Source organism: Corvus cornix, chromosome 19 (genome assembly GCF_000738735.6).
Source record: "Corvus cornix cornix isolate S_Up_H32 chromosome 19, ASM73873v5, whole genome shotgun sequence".
Taxonomy (NCBI): Eukaryota; Metazoa; Chordata; class Aves; order Passeriformes; family Corvidae; genus Corvus; species Corvus cornix.
The window spans coordinates 6,992,787-7,019,186 of NC_046348.1; the positions used below are offsets into that span (position 1 = coordinate 6,992,787).

At 46.8% G+C, this 26,400-nt stretch overlaps 1 protein-coding gene and 1 long non-coding RNA gene across 3 annotated transcripts; one reads left to right on the forward strand and one right to left on the reverse strand.

Annotated features, from left to right (window-relative positions):
- Positions 1 to 449: 449 nt before the first annotated feature.
- NUFIP2 (nuclear FMR1 interacting protein 2) lies at positions 450 to 14,875 on the reverse strand. Of its 2 annotated transcripts, XM_039562924.1 has the most exons (5): positions 14,671 to 14,875; positions 10,048 to 11,757; positions 2,362 to 2,394; positions 1,740 to 1,794; positions 450 to 1,441 (listed from the first exon to the last, which is right to left on the reverse strand). In XM_039562924.1, the coding sequence occupies exons 1-4, from the start codon at positions 14,852 to 14,854 to the stop codon at positions 1,742 to 1,744; spliced, it is 1,980 nt and encodes a 659-aa protein (XP_039418858.1). In that variant the 5' UTR covers positions 14,855 to 14,875; the 3' UTR covers positions 450 to 1,441; positions 1,740 to 1,741. The 2 variants fall into 2 exon arrangements, with proteins under 2 accessions (XP_039418858.1, XP_039418857.1); XM_039562923.1 differs by having other exon boundaries at positions 450 to 1,794.
- A 137-nt stretch (positions 14,876 to 15,012) lies between these two features.
- On the forward strand, positions 15,013 to 21,399 carry LOC109145002. The gene is made up of 3 exons (XR_005603400.1): positions 15,013 to 15,089; positions 18,035 to 18,334; positions 21,176 to 21,399. It is a non-coding gene; the product is annotated as an uncharacterized LOC109145002 (long non-coding RNA).
- Positions 21,400 to 26,400: the final 5,001 nt, after the last annotated feature.

Consider the following 26,400-nt stretch of genomic DNA (forward strand, 5'->3'; position numbering starts at 1 on the left):
CACTGGCCCCGTGGCTGGATGGACAGATCTAAGCACAAAGGGATCCCAAAGTTTTGGGCTTATCTACTCCTTGTAATGCCCCAGAGGGTCCAGTCTCATTTTAGGAGACACCAGCTGCTGCTGACCTGGATACCCAGGAGCCAGGATTAGGCCACAGACACCCAGGGTGAGCTCGGGCTGGTCAACAAACCTATTTCTGCTTTATTCATTTCCCGCTCTTGCACTGGACCCTGTGAACTTTCCACCTTTAAAAAAAAAACCAGAAAAACTACCCGACCCCCAGATGATTTGGACATGTTACACAAGCTGCAACGGGACAGAGGGGTTACACAGCTGGAGCCTGCACTCTGCTCAGCCTTCCCTACCACTGCTAGGAAGCTTTCCTTTCCCTGGGATTACTTTTTTTTTATTATTTTTTTAAATTATTATTTTCATTCCTAAGTCCTCCATTTTTTTTGTAATAAAATATATTTTTATTAAGAGATAATTAGAAGCAGAGCCCAGAAATACACAGACTGCATTAAAATATAAAAGAGCATTTCCAAGGGGCAGGAAGCCCAGCCATTGGCATTCTATGGACAAATTGAAAAGGATTCAAATTCCCTTTTTTTTTTTTTTTTTTTTAACTTTTTTCCTTTTTTTGTTATTTTGAAATTTTTTTTTAAGAGAAAAAATAATTCAAGAAGGGTGAAAAGTTAGCAGAACTCAATTCCTCTTCAGTTTTCCAATGAAAATGGGAAAAAAATCCAGCACATTTAGTGTTAGGAGACAGACAGAGCAAATATGAAGCACCTACAGTTGAAAGCAGAAGATACTTTTTTTTGTCTTTTTTTTTTTTCTTGCTCCCAGTAATACAATGACATTAAACTGTGGGAACAATGGGGTTTTTTGTTGGTTTTTTTCCATATTAAATGCCTAAACAGATTGCTTATTTTTCCATGTTGTCTTTTAAAATGAAATAACTCTTCAGTTGCAATAGTCCAACGTGTAACAGGAGCCAGGTCAACTGTGTGACTTCACCATGCATCCTAGAACTGCAGTATTACCATCTTTCCCTCAGCAGAATGATCCTTTTAAGACAGTATCACCAGCATAGGATTGCTGCTTTACTCCTGGCAAAACATGCGGATTATAATTCTCTGGAAAAAAAAAGAAACTCTGCAAACTTCAAGGCGTTTCTCCAGCATTCAATGGAAAACAAATCAGAAAAAAAAAAAGAAACCAAACAGGGGAGGTGGAAGGGAAAGGGGAGATGAAGGATGGTGAATCATCCTGATTTCCCTGTGATTAGTGTGTCACTACAGTCACAGAACAAGAAACAGAAACCTTGTCAAGTGGAAATGCCTCTCCAGTGGGTTGCTGTTGCCCTTGTAGACGACAGCAGGAACTTTGAAACCGGGCTTGTAACTGAGTCTGTATTCCTTAATCACTTGCATTCACTCTTTAAACAAAAACAAAACAAAACAAAAATGAAAAAAAAAAATCTATTCAGTACCGGAGATTAAATAATCACATGTGTAGTCTCGTTGAAATAAATTTTCAGATTCCTTAAGAAGTCTAATTACTTTCAGTTGCCATTTTTAAATAACTATATATATATTTGTATATATTATCCTGTGATTCTAGTTATGGTTCCTCTGCTGCACTGAAGATTTAGAAGGAGCATAAAAGCCTTTTTGTCCCCCAGGAACAGCACAAATGCTGCAGAAAGGTTATAACAGGCAGTCTTGTCTTGCTACCTTCATTGATCCGGGCGATCCATGGCTTCATCATAAGTGATTATCCTTTTGGGATCTGGAAAGAGAGCAGAATTCTAAATTTTGGACAAGCTACTTTCAGGCCCTGTGGCTGAAAATAAACACAAGGTAGCTGGCTGTTAACAGAGTTTTCCTTTGGATGCCCCCACCTGCCAAGCCCAAAGCCAGGTGGGCTCCCACAGAGCAGAGCCTGCTCCCCACAGCAGCACACAGGTCTCCAGGTATGGCTCTTCCCACACAAAACCTCTTCTCAGGTGACTCGTGGGGATACACCAGAATTTAAAACTTATTATTGGATGTGACACCCAACACCAGAAACAGAAAGCAATTTTGTATACACATAGGGAAGAGTCATTAAATCTAATTTGACACTAGGTTTATTGCTCTTTTAGAGACTCTGCTTCTCTCCAAGCAGCTCACCATTGTAGCAAAGCTTATTGTCCTGACTTTCAGCAATCTGAAAGGGAGATAAATCCAGACTACAAACCGCAGGCGCTGAAGAACTGAACCTGGGCATCTCCAGACAGAGACAAGCCACTCTCACTCATCCCCCATCCCAACAGACAGAGCAATTTGGTTCATTTACTCTTTCCAATGTCCTTACCTTGCTTCTGCAAATTCCAAACCGCTTCCATTTCTGTGGAGGCAAAAGGAGACCATTGTTATTATGCAGATTGATGCTGCCATTAGAGACCACTCCAAACACACTTTAATTTTCCAAGTGTGGCAGTTGTGCTGAGGCTTTCAAACAGAGCCAAACCCATCCCAACCCAGCAGCACAGCGCCAGCCCACAGGACTACACAAATTTGACATGAATAATCCAGCAGTAAAAGGCAAAGGGATGGCTGTAACATGGTCTTAAGGGTCAGAGAGCCAAGCTGAGCATCAGAAATGTCATCACCATTCACCAGTCCTACATATCACAGTCTAACTTCAGGCTTTACTACTCTGAATCCAACGCTGCTTTGCACATTACAGCCTCAACAAGGAGCCTGGAGAGATGATTTCTACAAGTTGATGCTTAGTGTGTGTGAAATGAGAACTGCTGGACACAGCGAGCTGCACATGGTTCACAGCGTGCGTGTGCTGAGGCACCAGGCAAGGGCTGCCGTGTGAACATCTCTGCAGAGCTGCTGCCAACACACTGTCCAGGAGCAAGGTGTGATGCTCCACACACCTGGCTTGCACTTGTTCCCCCAATTTACCTCTACAACACATTTGTAGGCTGAAGACAAACCCTTCCCAGTTCTCCCTGGACAAGCATGTGCTTCTGTTTACCCAAGAAATAACAACAGAGTTAAATGCTCTTTTCATTCACACAGAAATAGAAGGCTCTTCCCTTTAAAATATCCCCCCCCCCCACAAGTCGCATCTTTACGTAACTGTTCAAAACAACTACTTTGAGCTGCTATCAAGTTGGAATTTTGTGAGCTAGAATATTTATGAAGACACTGACTGGTACCCAGTGTCCAAGTTCAATAGACAAAATTACAGAAAATGAGTATTTAGTCAGAACGCAACCTGCAAGTGCCACTTTTCAAGTCTCTTTTCTGCCAGAAAGGGTGACAGGACCTTGGTAGGGGCTAGGAAAAGGAGATGGAAAGGGATTATCAGGCTACATGGGATGTGCAGTAAAGCACAAAACAAGGCAGTAAGTAAACTAACCAGCATGGGAAAGGAAGAAGAAAAAGCCCTACAAAACCCATGGCCTCAGCACGATGTGTGCCAAGTGTCACCTCCATCAGTCACCTCCCTTCTCCAACCCTTCATCTGTCCTTTGTCCGCTACAATCTCCAGCTCCCTGGGGCAGGAAATTGCATGCAAATAAATATTGCCAGCCCTCCCTGCACAATTAAGCCTTTTGTAAGGAAGGCCCTGACAAAATTTTACGAGGTCTGTTATTTTTGCGTCAGGATAGTAACAGCAACACTTTGCACTTCTATTGGGGAGCCCTAAGTGCTTTGGGAATAGTAGCCAGCCTCTAACACCCCAGGGATAGAAGCAGGCTGGCGAGGGACTGCCTCCCTCATCTGCCAGATGCAGATTCCCCTGAAGTAAAATGAACCAGCTACTAAAATTACCTCCCGTGGAGCGAGTTTTCCATTCAGCGCAGTTTGATGCATCATTTCCTAACAGCTAAAGAACATCTCCCGTTTTAACAGCTTTCCCCAAAGGCAGGGGACAGAAAACTACTCTCGAGTTGTTGGCTCCTGCACATCAGAGCAACATTTGAGCATCAAATACAAGGAGGAGCTGAAGCACCATCCACCACTATACCCCCATGCAGAGACCACGCTGTCCTGTGCACTTCATTCGGCCTTAACTCTGGACACAATGTGAACTCCTCGTATTAAGACTATCTGACAATAAGACCAACAGATAAACAGATATACAAACAGAGATACTGTTAAGAACACAACAAAAAAACTACTAAGTTGACAAAGCTCTGTTTAAAAAAAAAATTTAACAAACTTACAACCTTTTCAGACTTCAATTTCCCTTCTCCTCCTTCAGAAAGGGAGGGTGGTGTAAAGTGTCCTGGAAATCCCAGACACCTGGATACACTGGCTGGCAGATGCTCAGCCTGAGCAAGCTACAAAACCAAAGACCATCAGCAAACAAATGCAATAATAGCTCTTACTAAATATCACCTGCCATCAGCAGAGCAAGGTCCTCCCCTCCAGCTGGCAGCACAGGGCCAGGGGACAGCACAGGTTAAGCACACTGACCAACTGAAACAACTTCACAAGAGAAAAAAAATGCCACACAAAACTAGGGGAAAAAAAGGGATTTCTTCAATCTTAAAATTGAATTATATGATTTATTCTGCTTTACTTGGTAATACAGTAGAGTTTTCCTGTCAGTTCCAGATTGTGGTCACCTATGACTGACAAAAGGCGCTGTGACAAACGCCAAGGCCACTGTCACAGGGTGACTTGGTGACTGACCTGGTGAGCAGGCAGCTCAGCAGAGCCACTGCTGCCCAGTGCTTGGCTCCAGCCATGCAGAAAGAAAGACAGCCCCCAAGCACTGGGCATGCAAGAGGCCCCAAGCGAGCTTTCAGCCCTCCTTCCTTGGGCTCAAAGAGCTCTTTTCTTGAGCCTCTCTTCCCTGGGTAAAGCTTCTAGAGTGAGTTTAAGCAAAGGACTCCTACAGCTGCTTATCCTGCATAAGAAAAGGGGTATCCTCACCATCAGCCCAAGTCCTGTCTCTCAGATACTGCCCCCAAAACCCAGTACTGCTGCTTTCCAAAGACCTTCCCAACAGGAGCCACCATTCCCAAAACCAGACATGTGGCTGAGGAAACAGCAAACCTCCTTCTCAAGTGGACTCCAACCCAGCTGGAGAAAATGCCATCAACAAATCCTTGCACAACCCAGCCCTGCTCCAAGCCAGGGGCAGAACAAGGTCACCTCCTGTACCCCTTCCAACTTCTCATTTCCAGGATTTTGTACAATTAGCTCGCCTCTCTACAGCCCTCAGGCTCGTGGTTTACTGAGGAACTGCCTGGGGCAGACAGTCCCAGCCACATCCACCTAAAGCATTTTTCTGGGGACTATCACTGAAACAAAGGGTCACTGGAGGAAAGCTTTGATGTCAGGAACAGACTAAGGCACACTCCGGTGAATAGTGCTGGGATTCCTCATAGGTCAATAAACTTTACAGCAGGACTGGTACACAACCTTGGAGGGGAAAGAAGTGTTTCTGTAATAACTTGCTAAGACAAGCACTTTTACACACATTTTCCTTGCTAGAGAGGCAGTCCCTGCTAACAGAAGTGTCTGCACAATGCCACGCTACTATTTCACTGTCCTTATAAATCCCAAAATTCTCCCTAAAATACAACACTAAAGAAATAACAAGAAGGGACCATTCTCATCTGATTTTTTTCTGTTTGTATCTGCAGGACAATGATTAAGTATGGGGATTGCCCTGGAAACAAAGCAAAGAGTAAGTATTCCATGCTGTGGAGACTCATGGCTGCACAGCATACACTGTACTCATCCTGACAACTGGAAAGAGCAGGGACTGGAAGGAGAATTAAATCAGCTTTTGCCCCACAGCTCAGGCCCCACAAGGCCATAACCAACAGAGCGAGCTCTAACCCCTTCCCACCAAGGGGGGATGGGACACCAAGGCTTTTTTTTCCCCCCTCTCCTGATGTAAAGGATGAAAATTGCTGAATTCACAGCTCTGCTATTTCTTCTGACCCAGTTCACCATTCTGGCGAACGCCACTCCTGGCTGGCCCACACTGCCTTGCTCTATTTTCCATACTGCTCTCCTGCTTCTTCACGCGAGCAGAGATGCTGCTGCCATCGAGATGCTGAGAAGGAACAAAGCGGCGCAGCACAGGCAGAAACTCAGGGGCAAGAGAACAAGGGAAACCCTGCAGCTCCCTCTCCTCCACCCATGTGGGTCTTTGCTGCTGTGCAGCTGAGCTGGAGGCCGCAATTATTTGCTTTTTAGCTCAGGACAAGCAAATTATTGAGCTTCCCACCACAAAGCTTGCCATTTAGAGCTCAGTGTTAGTGACAGCCTGGAAGACTGCAACTGCCTGAACATGACAAAATTCTCCAAAGCATTGACAATTATTCTGATATGAAGTGTTTCATCCAGCTGTCATTAAAAGGAGGACTAAAGCAGTAAGAAGATGCTGGTTTCAATGCAAGTAAAGCTGACATATACTCAACCTCCTTATCTGAAGGACCCAAATATCTGCAAGAATCAGTTTTACCTCAAAAAGATAAGGATTTTGGCAATGTCACACAAAGGCAGAAGTTCAACTCTAACCTAGATAGGGGACAATGACTCGAAGCAAGAGCACCACTTCTTCTTGGGCCTTCCAGTCTCCCATGTGAAGCCCATCCCTGTCTCCAAACACATCCAGAGCAGGCCCACCAGCACCGAGCTAAATCAGATCTCCCTTGGTAAATGAGATCTGTCACCCGTGAGTGTTTCAAGGCACTGTCACAAACACCGAGCAGCACGGGCTGTCAATGAAGGCAGCCACATTGAAGGATCGTGTTTTACACTCAAGCAGATCAGATGATCAAGGAAGTCTTTCTGCCCTTTAAACAGAGGAAAAAATAAAGAAGAAGCAAGGCATGAAGCAGGGGTACAAGGAAACCAACAGGAAAAGCTTCCAAGAGATGAACAAGAGGGTGCATCATCATCATCCTTGCCTAAATGTTCCCAATGCTCTGACTTCTGGGGAAAAAGCACTCTGGGTACAGGCAAAAGAACACAGGAATCCACCAGGACCTCGCTGTGCTCTGCAGCCACCCAGCCTCACACCCCAGCACAGCACAGCCTTGCCAGCACTCAGGGATACTGTGGTGAGTTACAGGAGCACCGTACCAGAGCCAGTCTTTTCTGGGTGCCACCTCCTCCATCCATCTTTCCACGGGGAAGCTGTGAAGCAATTATAGTTTATAATGTCCTGTGCAGTCGCTGGGCAAACCACACATAGGAAAGCCTGGTTTGCTGGAACAATGCTACTGAGTAAGCTGGAGGCTTTCCCAGAGAAATTTACAGCCCAGAATGAGGATCCACAGAACCTGGCCACAGTTACAGGCACAGTGCATAAAAGGGTGCACAGTTGTGACATTCAAAGCACCCCAACCACTCACACTACAGCTCATTCTTGACTGCAACACCCAGAGCTTCATCCTTGCACTGAACTACTGCACACGGAGCTCAGAGTGGGGAACACAGCAGGACCCCACAGTGCTCCATACTCACCCCTGTCCTTGTCCTGTGATCGTTTCTCTTTGTGTTCATAACCCCAAGGGCAGGGCAGATGCAAAGATCAAACTACCGAGACTTTGCTCAAAAGCAAACAGATCAATCTGAGAGGGAGAAGTTCACCCGACTCTCAAAATCAAAACCAAACAGTCTGAGGACCCGACTGCCCGGAATGCCCTAACACCGACCCAGGCAAACCCACGAGCTCTCCCAAGCAAGGAGGAAAAGGCAGCTTGTGAAAAAGGAACTGAGTGAAATCGTTCTTTTCCTACTCAGAGGAACTGGCTGGCTTGGAGTTGGACCTCAGGAAAACAGCCCAAGATAAACGGAGAGAACAGTGTGGGAATTAACCCCCGCACTGCCGTCCTGCTAACGCACCCCACAGCTCCGGTTTTGAGGCATTTTACAGTACACGGTGGGCTCTGGCTGCAGGACCACGGCCACGGAGAGAGGACAGGAAGCACCGTTCCTCCAAATATTCCTTAACCCAACTCACCCCAAGGGTGAAATGCCACACTCATCATCACAGAAGTACTAAGACCGGGACTGATCTCTTGCTTTGTAAAGCAGCTTTTGAACTCTAAATAGGAGGAAAGACAAGCCCAAGCTGTTTGGAGCACCCCATCACTGCATTAATGACAATGCTGATTAGAAACATCCATCATCTTTTACCCCTAAATAACACCTTGAAAATGGCACACACGTAACCTGAAAAAGAAATTAGCAGAGATGAGTGCTGGGGCAGGATCGGGTATCCCCAGGCCATCGTAAGGATGTTTGCTCTGGATGCTCAAAGCAAGACCATTCACATGCAGAAGAAGAGCAGAGAACAGTATTTTATCGGGTGCTTTAAGTGGCCATTCTTGCCAACAAATGTAATTAACTCCCGTGTCTAGAAGAGCTCATCGCAGCCAGGCTTTGAAGTTAACACCTCCTTGAGAGGACATGGGATGGGAGTGTTCTTTATTTTCCTGTTGTTCCTATTGTTTCTGCCTTTCACAGCAAGTGAGAATGGGAGAGCTGATGAGCCTTGCTGGCAGCACAATTGCTTTTCCACAAGTTCAGGCTGACAAAAAGAGAGAGGCTAACAGAAATCTAGGGAATATTTGCAAAATTAAGAAAAACATCACCGAGGATTTTCTTTTCTCTTATCTTTTCTGATACTCCTATTTTCTGATGGGAAGCTGGCATTTAGGCCGCAAGCAGACACAAAAAATGAGAACAGAAAGCCTGCTTTAATGCTGGAATAAACTGAGTAGAAGGGAGAGGACCCAGATAAAATCAATTGATGAACACTGCTCTCAAGAATACTAGAGCTTGAAATGTAAACATCTTGAGGGAGATGACCTGGAAAAAATATTTGGAGTTATTATTTTTAAATGACTGGGCTTGTCATTACTATAGGAAGGCATCTGAGTTTATGCTATACAGAGCTTGTGAAGTAGTAATTCAAGAACTTTACAGTGGGTCTAAACAGCAAATTTGCCAAAGCCAACCAAGTACCAACCCTCTGCAGAGGGGAGCAAGACATTATCCCTGTATGCATGTGGAATACTAAACAAAAAAAGGATGATCACCTTGTTCCCTTCAGGGTAGAGGGGTGCAGGGAGAGGGAAGGGGGTCAAAAAAAAGGGACTGCCCCTGTGTTGGTCAAGAGTGTGTAAATAACACTGTGACAAAAGGGAACACACAACCAGGCTCCTGTTAGCACTGAGCCACCACCAAAAGCCAAGAACTGCCCCAAGACCTCAGAGCTTCTGGGGCTGAGGCTAAAGCAGAAAGCAAACCATCCCACAGGCTTCCCTCTCTTCGTTCCCATTTTTAAAGTGTCTGTATCGTGTTTGAGTCATTTCAATCTCAAAAAAACAGGAGAAAAAGGGAGCTGGACTACAAAGGACTCCATGAAAGCAATAAAATCATCTGAAAGATGTGGTCTACAAAGACAAGGAGAGAATTCAATCTGCAGCTTACAGAGGAGCTGATAAGAAAAGATTGGTCTTGCTGTTGCTGTAATACTCAAGGGCAGGGAAAAAGTGTGTGGGGCACACTTTAAAACATAAATCACACCTACAGCTGTAGGAATAATTTTTTCTTCCTTCAAAACCATGATTTCATGGTCTGATCTGCCCAGGGGAGAAGCTGCAACACTTTGGTGGCAGAGGTGTGAGTACAGACTATGAAGCCTTCACAGGGACAGAATATCACCTGGTACATCTGGAACAGAGCAGCTGAACCTACACATTTAACTCCTTCTAATGCTTAGGAGGACCTGCTAAGTATCATCCCTATCAACATCACTCATGCCTGTCCACGGGAACAGAGAAACAAATACCTCTTAACATTAATTAAACAACCCTTTGAGTAACTTCCCCAAACCATTATTGCCACGAGAGATCGGCAAGCAAAGAAAAGGTCGTTGTTAAAACAATTAGAATTTCTGGAAGGAACTTATCATGTTAGAATATTGCACTAATAAAAATAAAAGAAAAAAAAAATGAAAAAAAATAAGAGAACGCCCTTAGGCAGCAAGTTAAGCCATTACCTTTAGTGTGATATAGAATAGCAGCCCTCAGGTCAAAAGAACCCCAGCTATCTTTCCTTTCTAGGCCTCTCTGGTACCTCTGTTCTTTGGCGGAGGCTAGCAAATTGTTCGTAGGAGAGGCCAGAGGATTCTCTACTTCATAGTCTTTTGAAAGAAACACTAAAGCACCTTGGCTACCGGTGTCTGCCTTTTGTAGGTCACCTGTGTGATGCGACTCCAAAGCTAAGACACCACCCTCAACAGCAGTCCCAGGCTTAAGAATAGCACTAAGAATTTGAGGGCTAGTCCGTTTATCCAGCTCATAAGCCTTAGGAAACACAGGTTGTTCAGTTCCTGAGGGAATGATTTCAGCACACTGTGAAACCAAAGTGGCAGGATATTCCCCTTGAAATGTCACTTCCATTAACTGATTATCCGCAGATTTCCCCACAACGGTTTCAGGTCCAGCACTGGGCTCGTTTATGAAAGACAAGCCCCACTGATTCTGGAAGATATCCCCCAGGTTCTGCTGATTCGTCTGCGAAGGGAAATCGACTTGCGCTGTCCCCAGGAGCACAGTTTGCATATTTGAAGGGTAGATAAAAAGGCCAGATTTCTTTTGTTCGAGGGCTGTCGAAGTTGTACTCATGTCCTGGGGTACTGACTCGGAGGAAGTCGACGGTACAGTACTAGCAGCAGTTGAGAGCAGTGGCTGGGCCCCTGGGGAATACACACTTCCATCGGTCCCTGCGAGGATCGGCCCGTTGGAGAAGCTGGCAGAAGTGACAGATTTCATAGCAGACATGGGGACTTGGGACAGTCGACTTGATGTTTGGGCCTGAGTTTCCCCAGCAGATGACGAAGATGACGAGGATGATGTGGATGGGGTTTGAGCTGCTTTGTTGAGGTTTTCTTTAACTTTACTTGCATAACTAATTTTGGGAACAATTTTAGCACTGCTATTGTCCACTGGAAAAACTGGGGGTGGTTTAAATAAGGTCCATGAGTCCTCTTTAGACGTAGCCGACGATGCGTGCTTCCCTTTGGGCCGGTCATCAAACTTCTTGCCGCTAATCCCAGGTTTGGCATCAGAGTTTTTCCGCGGTACGTCCCCAAGCCCAGGCTTTCCCCGGCCTGCTCCACCAGCCCCAGCCTCGTATTTCCAAACAGGCTTAGTATTTTCAATTCGGTTCCCCTTTTGTTCACTATAATCAGGCTTGAAACTCTCAAGTTCCTGTTTCAAGGTTGGTGCGCTGACCTCCTGCTGCATTATTTTGTCCTGTACTAGATTCAAGTTCTCGCAACCCTTGGCACTGTTGCGCCTGCCTTTCCTTTTTTTAGGCGTAGTATATCCACTCTCGGAGCCACTACCATCGTTGTCGGCCCCTTTGCCTACGTAGCCATTTGTGATGTAGCTGGAGTTACTGGTCACCACACCGTTTGGAATAGCCACTCCCTCTGGCTTGTCTGAGGACTGGTTTTCTCTGTGTTTGTTTTCGTAGGACTTCTCATTCTTTTTGTCCATGCTATTTTTCTGAATGAAGTTCTTGGTTTTGATTCCAGCTTTCCCCAAAGCACTGGCCTTCACAGTCTGCTTTGGGGTGACATTAGAATCTACGAGCTGCTGGCTGCCATTGGGTACCCTGGATCCTGGGGTGGTGGCTTCATCAGAGCACAGGCCCTTTAGTGACACTTCTCGTTCTCCTGCGTTACCATTTAGCTCTCCGTAGCCTAGAGGGAAGCCAAAAACAGCAAAAGGCAAGAATTAGAATGTGAAATGTTAAGACTTGTCATTGTAGAAAGCTGCAGTCAGCCCCAAACATACCCAGTTTCCTCATGCAGACATTTTAAAATAGGAAAATATCTAGTCTCTGAGGTAAAGCAGCATAAATTTATTTGCTGGAACCCACAGCAAGAAGGGTTAAGCAGAAAGGACCAGCCATGACTGACTCTCACATAACTGAGTGACACACAGATAACATAACAAAGCAAAACAAAATACAGATACTATGTCAGGAAAATATACTGTACTGAAGATCTCTGGCAAGCTGGGGAGCTATTTCATCAGCTACTATTTCCAGGTCACAGAGAGGAAAAAATTAATTCCCAGGATGCTTCAAGACAGCGGGATCCGCTGCCTTTGTGACAAAATCTGTGGAGGTTCAGAATACACACTGTGAACAAGGGACAACTACCATTTCCATCAGCTCCTGGGCCTGCAACACCAGCAGTCCTCCTTCCCACCCTCCTCCCAAATGCCATCTCAGTAAAGGGGTGGGGAGAAAAAAAAAGAAAAAGGCAGGATTTCCAAAAGGACATGTGCAAGTCCAGTTGGAAGATGGAGGGAAGAAAATGTGACCGCATCTCCTCACCACATTTCAAGATAGTGAACCAGCACCTCCCTACACGTGCTCTTTTGCACTGAAAAGGTGACAAAACTGAGAAGAAATGCATCCCTGTAAGCACCCTTCTGCTGCCACCAGGAATTGATCTCTTGCCCACTGAAAAACTAGTATTTCAGAGTCCCCAAGAGAGCTGGTATGAGCTGGAGACCCGAGAAATCAAGTACCTGCTGAGGGCTCCAACTCACAAAACCATGAGATTGTGCTGTACACTCAGCTTTCATTTTTCCTTCTGAAGTTCACTTCTAGGCCTTATGGCTCTGAAGGAAATATTGGGAGTGCAGTTCAAGCAGAACTGGAAGCCCAGACAATCCACACTGAACCAACTTAACTTCCTCTTTGTTTTTTCCCTTTTAAATATATCTGGCCAGAGGCCGGCTGCTTTCGAGGACCCTGGCTACAGTGCCCCAAGAGAAGCCCTGGAGCCCCACTGGGAGACAGGGAGAGCACACTGTGCCCTGCTTAACAAATGCACTCCAGCTGCGGACGGAGCAGAGGGATCCCTCCTACTGCTGCTCCTCTGACTCATCCGTCCTCCTTCCCGAGGCTGGAAAGCCTTACATCCCCCACAACCACTGACCCACCTAAGGCTCCATCTGCAGCCACGGTGGCAGGGAGTTAGCACAGAAAGGGAGTCCCTCAACAACTGGAGCGGGCAAAACTCCAGCTTGAAAAAGAATGTTTTTGTTGTTGCTGATGTTGTTGAAATTAACTGCTGTAACTAAAAATCATTGTTACCCTCACATCCTGGAGCCTCAGATGTCTGGCAGATGTAACAGCTCAAGTTCTGTGCAAGTTGGGAACACAAGAATCCTTGTAGGAACCTTTACAGAAATTCCACAACTGAGTTTGCCGAGGGGGATCAAAAAGGATTTTACTACATGCAAGTATCTGTAACCACCACAACTTCCACTATAGCTTTCAAATATGTTGTTAAGAAAATTAACCATAAATACTTCACCCCAGAGAGAACTAGTACAGTGGGATCCTCTAAAATTAAGTATTTCAGAATAGCGTGAAGAGGAAGCCCTCTCAAGAGCAGCGTGTTACAGCTGACCTTGTATGACTCAAGACTTCTGACACCACTTGTTAACGAAACAAAACAATAAGAGTGGTCATAAGACCATTGCAGATGAGGAGTGAAAGAATAAAATGAAGAACAAAATCCATTTCAGTAAGTCAGTGTGTCAGCAGTTTCTAGTTCCAATTCTCAAGTATTCACAGCTCAGCTGCCTGAGTTTTCTCCAAATCAACATTTGGCACAGCTGGCCTTGGCCTGGACATGGAGGTGCAGGAACCAAAATTTAGGGGAGAGAGAAAAAACCACGATGGTAAGAAGAACAGGTGAAGAGGATCTGGCAAGCTCACAAACCGTTTCAGAGCTGGAAAGGGAGGGGTGCCAGCCTAGGCACATATTAAAACCCTGGGCACGCTGCAAACAGTGAAATGACTACTCAACTTATTTTTGCTCGGTAACTTATTTTAGCGTGTACCGGATCAGGTCCCTCCCTGCCTGCCCAGGCTGCACATGGGGCACTGCCGACCCCGCTCTGCTGCTGCCAGGCCCCCTCCCACCTCGTTATGTAAAAGGAAAATTCAAGGGAAGAAAAAAAAAAAAAATGTACGCGGCACTGCAGCCGGCTGGTGGCCACGCACTCGCTTTGACCCCGCACAAGCCCCCCCAAAAGGGGTTGCTGGAGCCGGGGAGCCCCCCAGGAGCGCGGCGAGGGCTCCGGCCCTGCCCGGGATCGGCTCCCCCCGCGCCGCTGCCCGGCCACCGCCTCTGCGGCTCTGCCGCCGGGCCAGCGGCGGCTCGGCACGGCCCGGGGGCCGCAGCCCCGGCCCCGGCGGGGAGGAGGCGGCCGAGCGCCCTGGGCCGGGCCGGGCCGCGCCGCCTCCCGCCGCCGGCGGGGCCGCGCCGGGCCCCTCCGTCTGCTCTGACTCATTGATCCTGGCGCTCATCAATCGCCCGGCCGCCCCCCGCGCCCCCCCGCGCCCCCGGGACCCGGCCGGCGGCGGCAGCGCGGCCCGGCCCCACGTGCCGGCGGGCGGCGGTGCCGGCGGGCCCGCGGCTCCCGCAGCCCCAACATGGCGGACAGGAAGCGGCCCCAGCGCGGCGGAGAAGCTTCGAGCCGGGCCGGGGGAGGCGGCGGCGGAGGAGGAGGAGGAGGAAGGGGGGGGGGGGGGGGAGCCGCCGCCGCCCCGCGAAGGTCACAGGCCCCGTCCCGCTGCCCGCCCCAACCTGGTCTCCGCTTCGGCGCCTCCGTGTGCTGCGGGCCGCCGTGCTTGTGCTCGTGGCGGAGCGGCGGCTTGGGCTGGGCTCGGCCGTCGGGCGGCGGCAGGTAGGCGCTCTGCGCGTGGTGGTGGTGGTGGCCGTAGTAGTAATAGTGGTGGTGGTGATGGTGGTGGTGGGGCTGCTCCTCCATGGGGGGCGGCTGGCGGGGCCGGGCCGGGCTGGGCGCTCGCTGCTGGGCCGTGCGGCTCCGGCGCGGGGACGCGGCTGGCGCGGGGGAGGCGGCGGACTGGCAGCGCCCGCCCTGCAATCAGCGAGCGGCGCTGCCGCGCCCGCCCCCCGCCCCGCCCCGCCGCGCCGCGGCCGGGAGAGAGCCGGCACGGCCAGCGCGGACCCGCCCGGCCGCCCCCTCCCCGGGCCAGCGGCAGGTGAGGCTGCCAGGGACGGGGCTGTTTCGGGGCGGGCGCGCTTCGCCGCCTCCCCGTGCGAGCGCGGTAGAGCCGGAACGAGCGTCCACGGCGGAGCCGCCTCCGTCCCCGGCCCTCGCCGTTGGGGTGTTCCATAACCGGCGGGGAGCGGCGTGCGGCCCCGGGGGGGGTTTCACCGCAGGGTCACCGGGAGGAGGGAGGCCCAGGATGCTCCAAAGCCGCGTTTTACCGTCATGGAGCGGGTGAACCGCGCCCCGCAGCAGGCGGAGAGGGTTGGAACAGCCCCAGCCAGCAGCACGCGGAGGGGATCTGGGCAGGAATGTGATCACCGTGAGCGGCCGGGTTCCCAGCAGCAGCCACGGAGAGCGCGGAGCAGCAGCAGCGCCCCGAATCGCTGCCGGGCCGAGCTGCAGCGCTCCCGCGGCAGCCGGAGCTCCCGCGGCTCCAGGGCTCCACCCGCAGCCGCCCGGGCGGACCCGCCGCTCCCCGCACGGACTCGCCACCGGGCGTGCTCAGCACCCACCCGGTCCGGGAAAGGTGGGCTCACTAAATGCACCTGGCCACCTCCGAGAGAAGCACCGGAGCTTTGACTGATGCTTAACAAAAGATCAAAGGTTGTTAGGGAAGCCCGAGAGTGTAAGGAGGAGAACTCTTGAAACTTGTCAGAATTTACAACAGATTTCATACCATTTCAATTTCTGATTATCCCCACTTGAGCACGTTCCGGGGGGGGATGGTGGCAGCTAAATGACCTGAACTCCCGCCTCTGCTCCGACCAGCCTCCACTGCAGGAGGGCAAGACATTCAACTGCTGCTCCTGGATCCCTCCTCAACACCAAGGCCCAATTCTCCAGACAGCACTGAGACAAAGGGTTTTGGGTTGCATGGAGGAGTGAGGAACTGAGGCAGGAGTTAATTAGGAATGTAGGAAAAGGGCAGAGAGAACGGGGAGATCCACGACTGACACAGGCTGGAGACAGAGGCAGAATCCTGCTCCAAGTTATTTGCTGCTCTGGTGTGATTAATTGCCTCCAAATACTCCCAACAGTGTGCACTGCAGCAAGCAGGGAGGAAAAGTGACAAAATAAAATGTATTCATGTAATTAAAGACTGTTACAATTAATGTGCACAAAAATATAAGCAGGCTCCACAAATAGTCTTCAAAATAGTATTGACTCGCTCCTCAAGGCCTTTCGTTGCAGCTTAATGTTCTATTCTATTTTTTGACTATTTTAATAAAGTAAATAAAATTAATAAAGTTCACGTGTCTAGAAAGCCCTATCAGACTTTGGCACTGTATGAAGGACAGAGCCCTTGTCTGGAGATTTTACAGTTCCCAAGCTTTATTTTAAGAGAACACAGTTGAAAGTTTATGCCTCAAACACAGCTTCCCACTTCACCCTCCTCTTTACTACACAGGAGGTAAAGCTTTTTCTTACCAGAAATACCAACTTCGACATTAATACAGAGGGTTTTTTCAAGATTTGAGGTGCCTGAAATATCACAAGTTCTCTGCCAAATCATTCCTGCAGTTTAGATTTCTTTCAGCACAATGCAAAGCAATTTAAAACGTGATGAAACCATTTAAGCAAGCAATGATGAACTTCGGGCTTTACCCAAACAATAACGGTCCTGGTCCTTTCAAACGCTGACTCATTGAGTGACCTCACAGTGCTTAGGAGACAAGTCTTAAAATGAAGAGTCGGGCTTTAATCACAGCTGACATTTTATTGGTGGCTTGGAAGAATTTATTTTTAATATAGGGAGCTGGCTTGAAGATTTAAACTTCAAAAGACTCCGAAGAAAGCAAACAATTATAGACAAGTCAGCTCCACATACACATACCAAAAATCTGAATAGAGAGGGAGGTGGGCTGTCTCTTTGTGAAAGACAAAGCAACTATGTCACTGCTTAGAAGTGTCATGCAATCAGTATTATATTATCTAAAGCTTGCAAAAGAGATAAAAAAAGATCTAAAATAATACAGCCTGGGGCTCATCACCTTCAATAGCACACCCGGCACATGAAGCATGGGCATCCCACCTCACAACATGGCATGTCCACAGTGGGCCTTCCCCACTTCCCACCGATTCCACATTGCGTCCGCAGGGATGCATTTTGAAGTTAAGAGTAGTTCCAGCAGGCGCCGTGGCCTGGTGTCTCCCCCTGCCACACTGGAACACATCCCCTTCAGAAACTGTAGTTTCTGTTGATCCCAGTGTTTGCCCAGTGTTGCAACAGTTATACTGTGCATTAATATTCAACAGTTCTTCAGGATGTGTTCTCTGGAAAAGGGAAACTAGAGATTTCCACGTCTGCTCATCTGCAGCAGTTTTCCTTCTTACTGCACTTTGGCAAGCTAGCAAAGAGGCAATTTTCCTTGGAATTCCACACCCAGTGCCAAGTATTCCCACATCCAGGCAGAAAGCTGGGCACAGCCAGTATAATTTCTAACTCAGTAATTTATTCAAAGGTCTGTTTTATGAAGCTTTGAAGTGGATGGCTTTGCAGAGAACCTGCCATTTAAAGCTGCAAAATTAAGGCAGCAAGGAATGAATCAACTGCTACAGGAATCATGAGAAAGTTTTCCTGGAGAGTCTGACCCAGGATGAGTTTTGTGTTCATATTAAAATGCAGTTAAACTGAGAAGCTATTGAAGTGATTTTTTAAGAACAAATTATTTCCTTTCAAAGGCAATCCTCTCTAAGACACTACATTTAGTTTCCATTAACTGTTTTCAGGTAAGTTAAAAGTGAAACTATAACATTAATCCATGAAAAAAATAAAATGCTTGCTTTGTAATATTTCATGTGTCTGTCTCCTCTTCAAAACTCAAAATTGGGAAACACAAAAATTACCATATTTATAGATATTGGGAAGAGCTGTTATACAAAGTATGTGTGGCATTTATTTACATTTTTTCACTACAGTGTTTTCATTTATAGCAGGGGTTCAGACTTGCGACATTCTCCATATTCCAACACATCCAACTTAACAAAGCACTCCAGCAGACCTTCAGTTCCAAGCAGGATTATAACCACACTGTTCAAAACCTTGCCACGTTTGGCCGCTGGGATCTAATGTGTTTCAGTACAAGGCAGTTGTGATTTACCAGTTGATATGCAAGTGCTGGAATCTCAGAATTAATTCTCAGAAGCAGTTTAGTCAAGATGGATGACAGGGTACGAGCACTGCTCACAGCTTGACCACAGCTATTCTCACAGAGCTGCTGCAGTTACGTTCAGGTAAGGAGGAGCTTCTCCTTGACTCCATTTTTGTACTCTGCTGTGTACATTATTTATAGGTACAAAGCTGGTCTCTTTAAAGACTTCTCTCTCTAGAAGCAGCTGGATAGTAGGCATTAGGTTAGAGGTCTTAAAAAGCAGCAAACCCCAAAAAATTAAAAAAGGATTTAACCCCTAGCTGAATTGTAGAAATGGATACAACGGACACTCATCTTTCCCATCCCTAGCAATTTCAGCATTTCCACCTCAGCACATGCTGAATTATGATTTTTTTTTTCTAAAAACTTAGTTTCCAAATGCCATAAGCACACTATGTTAATTCTTCATTCACTCTCCAGAAAATTAAGGCAGTCCAGCACCAAAAATAACCATGAGGCATAGTTTTGTGAGGCAGCAAAACTGACGTAACGGCTGCTCCCAAAAGGGAAGGTCATCTCTCTCTGCTCTGCCCTGCCCTCACAGCAATGCTGCTGCTTCTCAGAGCCCATTTGAGAAATTAAACTAAAAAACAAATCTTCAGATGGAAAAGTGCATATTTTTATTCTGGTTAAGCTCCCTGAACTGTTTCACAGAGGAAACAGACAAATATTAACACCCTGAAGAATGGGCTGTCACTACAGCAGCTCAGGAGTTGCCTTTCCACAGCCAGCCTGGCTGCAGGGATGACCTTCTGGGAATTGGGCAGTGGGGACACAGCTGGGGTTGCAGCCACTTAAGCCATCTAATTTTATTTTGCTCATATTTGTGAGTCAATTCCCTCAAGTGCCCAAAGGAGGATGGCGTGACCATCCTTCAAAGTGTTTTGAGCAAGCTGTAACAGAATGGCTGTAACCAGTGGGACTTCTGGTGGGTACATCCATTGTTTCACAGGACTCAATCTGAGGATCATCCCTGTCGTAAAGACACTGACGTGTTCACACAAGCATGAGTAACATCTGCTGGCCATATCTGCATGCAAAATTGTTTACTAGAGTGCAATTGTATAAACTGGAGGCAGCTTCTTGGACACATACAAGAAGCAGCATGGGAGGCAGGCTAGCAGATTGGCCTCAGCCACATCTCTCATCCTTACTTCTCTGGGATTTCAAAGAATCCTGGCTTTCAGATAATTCTGGATCTCCTCCTGCTTCCTAGGATCGTCACAGGGAGCACAGAGAAATCCCCACAAACACCTACCAAGGTGTTCTTGCACAAACACCCCTGATGTTAGGACCTGAGGCACAGGCAGTCCAGCCTGACTTACACAGGAAATTGTATCAGTCACTGCTTGCAGTAGACTTTGACCTCTGGAAGACAAATGAAAAAAAGCTCAATCCACAAATCCCAAGCACTTTTTATCTTGTTATACAACACAACAGTCACAAGGCTGCTAGTCACATTTCATTCTCATTTCATTTGGATACCAAGCAGTTACTTTGAAACAGGGATATTTTTTTTTGTAATTATTAGTTTTTAAATGTGTGTTGGGTATGTCTGCATTTGGCACATGGGGACTCCACTGCTTGTGTTTGCACTCAGGGTCTCCAACCTAACAAGGCCCAGCACTCACAGAACACCAGATCTGGAGGGGTTATTATTTGAGTTATTGCTGTGACTGCTGCTTCATTATGTGACACAGGGCAATGACGGTTGACTACAAGATTAGGGATTGGGAAGAGCCCTTGTCTGAAAGAAATTTAAAAAGACTGGGACCATTCACTTTGGAGGGAGTGAATCAGAAAGAACACAGTGAAGGTATTGCAGAATGCATAGCTTAGAGATAGCAGCTGGAGAACTTTTGTTCACCTTATCTCAAAACATAGGAATGCAGGAACATGAAGGAAAAAAAAAAAAAAGGTAAATGAAAAGATAAGCAACCACCTTTTAATGTTTTGCATAAAATGTATACGGGATTCACTGATAAGCTACATTGTGAAGAGCAAAGTATTATTAGTTTTCTCAACGAATGGGCATAATTCAGCTAAAAGTAAATATTTGACATCTAAAATAGAGGTTTTGTAAGGATTACTATTCTTTGGAGCACAAATGAGCTTCTGCCTCTTGGGATTTAAGAGGCTATTTCTGCCAGGTATCCAGGGCCTGGGGAGCTCAAATAGAAGCAGTGTGAAGAACTTACTTTTAAAAACCCATCTCCTCTGAAGAACTCATGGACTGAATACAAATGAGACAGCTGATGGCTCTAGTTGGGGAGGAAAACAGACCGACTGGCAGGGCAAGCAATGGGCACTGTGCAGCAGATGCTTGTTAACATCCAGATTCCACAGAGGAGTTCCTGCATCCTCAACTGCCTGGATCTGTGCTCCATTTTATACAATTCAGGTATTTTTGTTACTAAGTGAGGACGCTGCAGGAGTCAAAGGCTAACCCTCGCCTGTATTTAGCCCTACTTCCTTATCTTGGAATCTGGTCCACGGTGCCACTCTCGTTCTCCCACACAGTTTCTGTACTCCACTGCTTACCTACTCATGAGGACTGAATTCCAGGACAAAGGCTGTTGTTCGCAACAAAGGGTTTGTGGAACAGCTATTCTGGCATGGCTCCCCAGGTGGAGATACAGTTCATATAGGCAAAAGAACTCACTAAATCATGTCCTTAAAAGGCAAACTACACCATCAGAATAAATCATCTCCACATCTTTGCTTTTTGCATGCCATCATTGCTGCAGGGTTAAGTCTGGGATTTTTACATTCCAACCTGCATAACTATTCTGGCAAAACTAGTAGTTCCTCAATCAGGAAAGGCTAGATGCACCAGGAAACAAAACAAAACAACAACCAACCAAACAAAACACACCAATAAAAAAGATCTTGCCTTATTTTCTTAACTGTTTCTTTTTTGTAGATATTGAAAAGAAGAATGAAGGAATGAGCCACGAGCACTGGCTCTGTTAACAACTGGAAGGAGAACTGTGTCCAAAAGTCACCTCTGGGGTGGAAAAAAGCAGCAGAACAGCAGTACACAGCAACCCTTACAAAAGGATTTATTTACTACATGTATGAAACAAAAATATGGTGTCCTAATGAAGCTGTGGTGGAACACAAGTAAAATCTAAAGACATAACTGAACCAGAATTCTAGACCCCCACTAAGACCCCCTACTCTATAGTAGCCTATGAATTCATTCATCAAGTCCAATTAATAATATTCACTCTTCATTATCATCTTTTCACTGCAATAGACCTCATGTCAGCCCCAGGAAAGGATATGAGTCAATCCTTGACTAAATGCCTCTGATTCACTAAGGAACCAACACATATAAAATCACTTAAGATTAAAAAACACTAAGGTTTGCCTCACTGGTAATTTATCTAATGGCTGCTAAGATTGGGGCAATGGGAGAGAGATGAGAGAGAACAGCACTACATCACTATGGAAACTAGAATTTTCAAAATAAATACCTTTGCAGAACTGAGGTTGCAGGTCTAAAATATCTTGGTTTTGATGTTACCTCCCTTTACCATGAGATACAGCCAGGCTGACTGGTCAGGCATAGGGTAAAAGCTTGCATGAGGTGACAGAAGATATCCCACGGCTGACGTTCCTTATTCCAGGGCAGGTACCAGCTCTGAATGGAAACTTCAGTGATTGATTTGTTACCTGTACACTTTCGGGGGTCTTTCTGCCCCACAGCCATCTGGTTGCAGAATGAATCCATACCACTTCAGATGGGAAGTGCTACCTTTATCCCACTATACTGATGAATATTTGCAGTCTTATTTTTTTTATATCAAGTGAACTATGACAACACAGTATTTACAGCTTTGTAAAGTTCCAATTCCCTTACTCACACTAGGAAACTCCTTACCCTGGAAATAGCTCCACTGCAGTTACTGTTTAGGGTACCCAGTCCTTTGATTCCCATTAGTCAAAAATGGAAAATACAGTTGGTAACTTCCCCACTTGTGCCTGGGCAAAGGGTTTCTCATTTTAGACACAAACATACCTCCACACCCCACCTACCTTGTACCATCTCACTGATTGCTGCTGTAAACAAGTCAAGGCTCTAGAAATGCTGACTCACAGTGCTAAGACTATGGAAAATATTTAGAGTTGCTAAAGAAGCAAAGCCCAGCAGGTTTCCTGCCCTTCCTCCTTATCTGCAAGCCCCTTGCCATGACAGGCTGTAATGAAGGACCTTGCTTCCTGAGGGGAGGCAAAGAGTAGGTACTTGCTTCCTAAAGATAGCCCAGATTCCTTTGAATTCCCAGTTGTTAGCTAGTAACTGCAGGCAGGGGAAGACAACCCCCAGTGCTCACAACCGCAGGGCTACAGTTGTTGAGAGATTAATGGCTCCTGGGTAGGCTTTTTTGCCCAATGCAGCATTGCTCACTTCAGTGCATTTCCTGGGACAGAGTCAAGTTCCTTTAAAATGCCTCAGTATCTGCTACAGAAAGCTGTTCCTTACCTATGGACTTTACTGAACTGGATTTATTACTGATTCCTGCCTTCAGCACAGCTGAGTCAGTGCAGACAGGCAAATCACTATTTGCTTTGGGAGGGTTGGTACTGATCAAGACATGGGCAAGCAGCACGGGGTGCAAATTCTGTTTCCCTGCGGGCGTGCCAGCGCAGGCAGGGACAGGACAGGGACCGGTGCTCACGCTGAGCCGGGGGCTGCGGACAGAGGTGGGGAGAATGGGGAGATCGGGGCTATCTCGACAGGAGCCAGTCTGGGTGCATTCTGCCTGTGTTAGCACACTGCTGCGCCCAAACTAATCGGCTCTGGATCTTATCCAAAAGACAAGCTGAGTGCTACCACATCAACAGCGTATTTTCCCCACTCGGGAATGACCTGTTGCAAAAGGCAGAGCATTTAAGGAAACAACAAAGTTTTATACCCACACGATTCACGTGGCAAATAACTTCAGAAAGCCTAAGGAGCATGGAGCCTTTATGACCGGCTGGGGATGGGCAAGGTTGCAGTGCTGCTGCCTCCTACTCCTCCTCCCATTACCTACACAGCTCATTTGCAAAGAAGCAGAGACTGATGAGCTACATTTACAAGCTGGGCAGGGCAGACCAGGGAACAGCTCTCACTGAAGGGAAGGAGCAGGCTGTGGTGAGAAATTGCAGTGCTCAGAAATTACTGTATTAAATGGTCACGGTGATGGTACTGAGTTGATTTTACCTATAACCTGTTCTAACTGCAGTCTGTAATTAACATGGCATATAGCTTCTAAATGCACTAGAAGCACACAAGTAGGGATGCAGAGTTCCCTTTTCTATTGGCAGCTGACTTCCAGCTGCACATCAAATGAAATTCTTAGCAAGCTGATCATGCGCATATTTCTCTCTATACTTGTCAATATGGAGATGCATTTGGCTGAAGTCTCCCTCTTGTGAGGCAACAGGAGCCATTTTAAATAGGTGGGGACAGGGGCTGGTCCTACAAGACTCCCACTAGTTTAAGAGAACAGTAACTATAGTGCTTTTGCCCTATTTATAGTGCTTACTCAAAGCAAACCTGAGGTCCTATCAGTCCTTCTGATAGTGACAGCGAAGGTGGCTCAGTGTGAAGATGGCCCTGTATGAAGAATAGATTGGATCATAAATGCAGAACAGCTGCTTAAGCAGAACACCAGGAAAAGAAGCAACGATGTTGCTGGGCAGAGAAAAGCATTGCAAGAGCTCACACATAGCCTCCTTCCTCCAAAGGCACATGCGCACTGCTATCATTCAGTCACATTTCTCTCAAGCTTCCTGGTAGCAGCATCAGCAAGTGCATTCTGTCACATCTGACTGGCTACAGAACTCTGTCCTCGTCTGACAGTAATGACCTGGCCTCGATTTTTCACATTTCTGTAGTCTCCTTCCTCTCTTCCAGCACTATAAAAGCACTAGGCATGAAACCTGCAGCACAAAGGAAATTCTCGCTAGCACAGCCTGCTGCAGTACACTTACCTCAGCAGCACAGGAGCTGCAGGCATGGCAAACCTCACATAACCTACATTAGATTCCCATAACGTTCCAAATCAGGCACTTAACTTTCAGACTTGGCTGAGACTCATATCCATAGCCAGACTTAGTATACACAACAGAGACTAAAACTCTGAGGATCATGGTGTGCAGCTTTGCTCCTTTGGTAAAATGTAATGCTCTACAAAAACAGACAGTTCAACCTCATAAAAACAGCCTAGTTTTGGCCCAAGAACAAATACTGAAATCCCCCTAGAACTAAGGGCCATCCAGATTTCTCCACATGCAAATTGCACTGTAAAAGAGCAGCTCTCTGGTTGAATGGCTACAGCAAAACACACTTGACATTGCCATGGCCTAGCCTCTGATCCGCCGCTGGCCAGAGGTGATGTCATGGGCTGTGTTCACTGTCTGGAAATGAGGAGCAAGAAACGCTGCATTGGCTGGCCAGCCCATCCAGTGACACATCCTGACATGGGCCACAAGGAGACAGGAACAGACTGATAACTCTCAAACATCATGGAAACAAAACCCCAGGGAGAAGTTGTCTGGGTATAAGCACGCTAACTTGGCGAGTGGCAGCAGGTCCGCCCACACCTTTGACACTTCAGCCCATCTCTCCTCAGTCCTCTCCCATCCCTCACTACCTCTCTTTCTTCAAGGCTGTTCAGCTAAACTGCTGCTGTCCCTGCTTTGTTTACCCAGTTCTACCTGCACTGAACAGGAGCAAGAGTGCTCTCCACCGATGTCACCACTACCTTTGAGAAAAAGGCTGACCTGCAAGCTATTTTTAGCCACGTTGTAAAGTTGTGGAGCTATTTTGGTCACATCTCTGTATGAAAGCTGCAGGATGCTGACAGGCTCAATGATTGCCTAGGGCAACAGGGGCTTTAACTGGGAACGGGCACAGCTTGTGACTTTGCATTAAGGCTTCTCTGCCCTTCCCATGCCATAGGACTCTTTAGACCAAGATTTGATTTCCCTTCCTTTTAGGAAAGAGTAACACACCTTCCTGAATTCTGCTGGATACCAGGGGCTCTGAAAGTCTTTGCAGTGATAGCCTCCAGCTTGCACTATCTCCAGGTCTGCAGAAGGTACTATTTATTCTGTGGGCTCCCTCACTCCCATTTGCCTCATTCCCTAGGAGGAGGCAGGTGCAATTATGAGTTCACAAAAACACCGGACAAGATTTTATCAATCTTCCTTTGCATCAGACCTCTGTAAAAGATCAATAAACATTAGGCTAGTGCCTGCTGAGAAGTCGGGTGCATGTAACTCTGTGGAGGTAAAAGGAAGAACAGAAAGGAATCATTTGCATAGCAACATGTTGTCCTGAATACAGAGTAATGCCTGGGAGCTCTGGGGTATGTCCAGGGCATCAGGCAGAAGGTGCCTGGTCTAGACAGTTGTTTTCTCTGGAGTGCCCAAGGGTTGGCTGCCAAGGTTGCTGGAGCTCTGTAGCAGGTGCAAAGCACAAGGAAAGTAGAAGTCAAAGGAACTGGATTTAATAGAATTAAGCCCAGAGATACAAAAGGAATCTTGAAGGATATGAGATATGAGGTAAATGAGAGAAAAAAAATACTGAAACTGCTGTTTAGGACAGATGAGTCAGATCTATTAAAGAAGGAACTGTATGAAAGTTTTTGAACAGCTGTCATCCAACCCACCCCAGAAAACTTGCCTTACGACTACTGCTGTCTGCAGCTATGGTGCATGTTTTCCCAAGACACTTCAGCGGTGTTAACAATTCCGCACCTATCCCATTTGGAACAAGCCCCTGATGCAGCAAGAAGAATCAGAATTTCATCAAGTCAGATTTCAAAGTTTCTCTCATGTATTTTTTCCCCCAACTTTCTTCTAAAGCTGGTCTGTTAGCAGTTCTTACACTAAAACCTACATCCTGCTTCTAAGGTGAGCCACTCCTTACTTCACTGATGCAACTTGCACCTGCTTTCATGAGTCAGCACAACCCGCATATCTCCTCCGTAGCCGGATCAGTGCCTGCTAACAGGATGAAGTGTCCCAGGCAAACACTGGTGACCTGTTGCAAACAGATTTGATATGCATTGTATTTCACTGGGCATTTCAGCAGAAGGAGCTGGTTTAACTCATTTGGTCCCAGACAAGCATTAATCTGTGTTATATACTTTG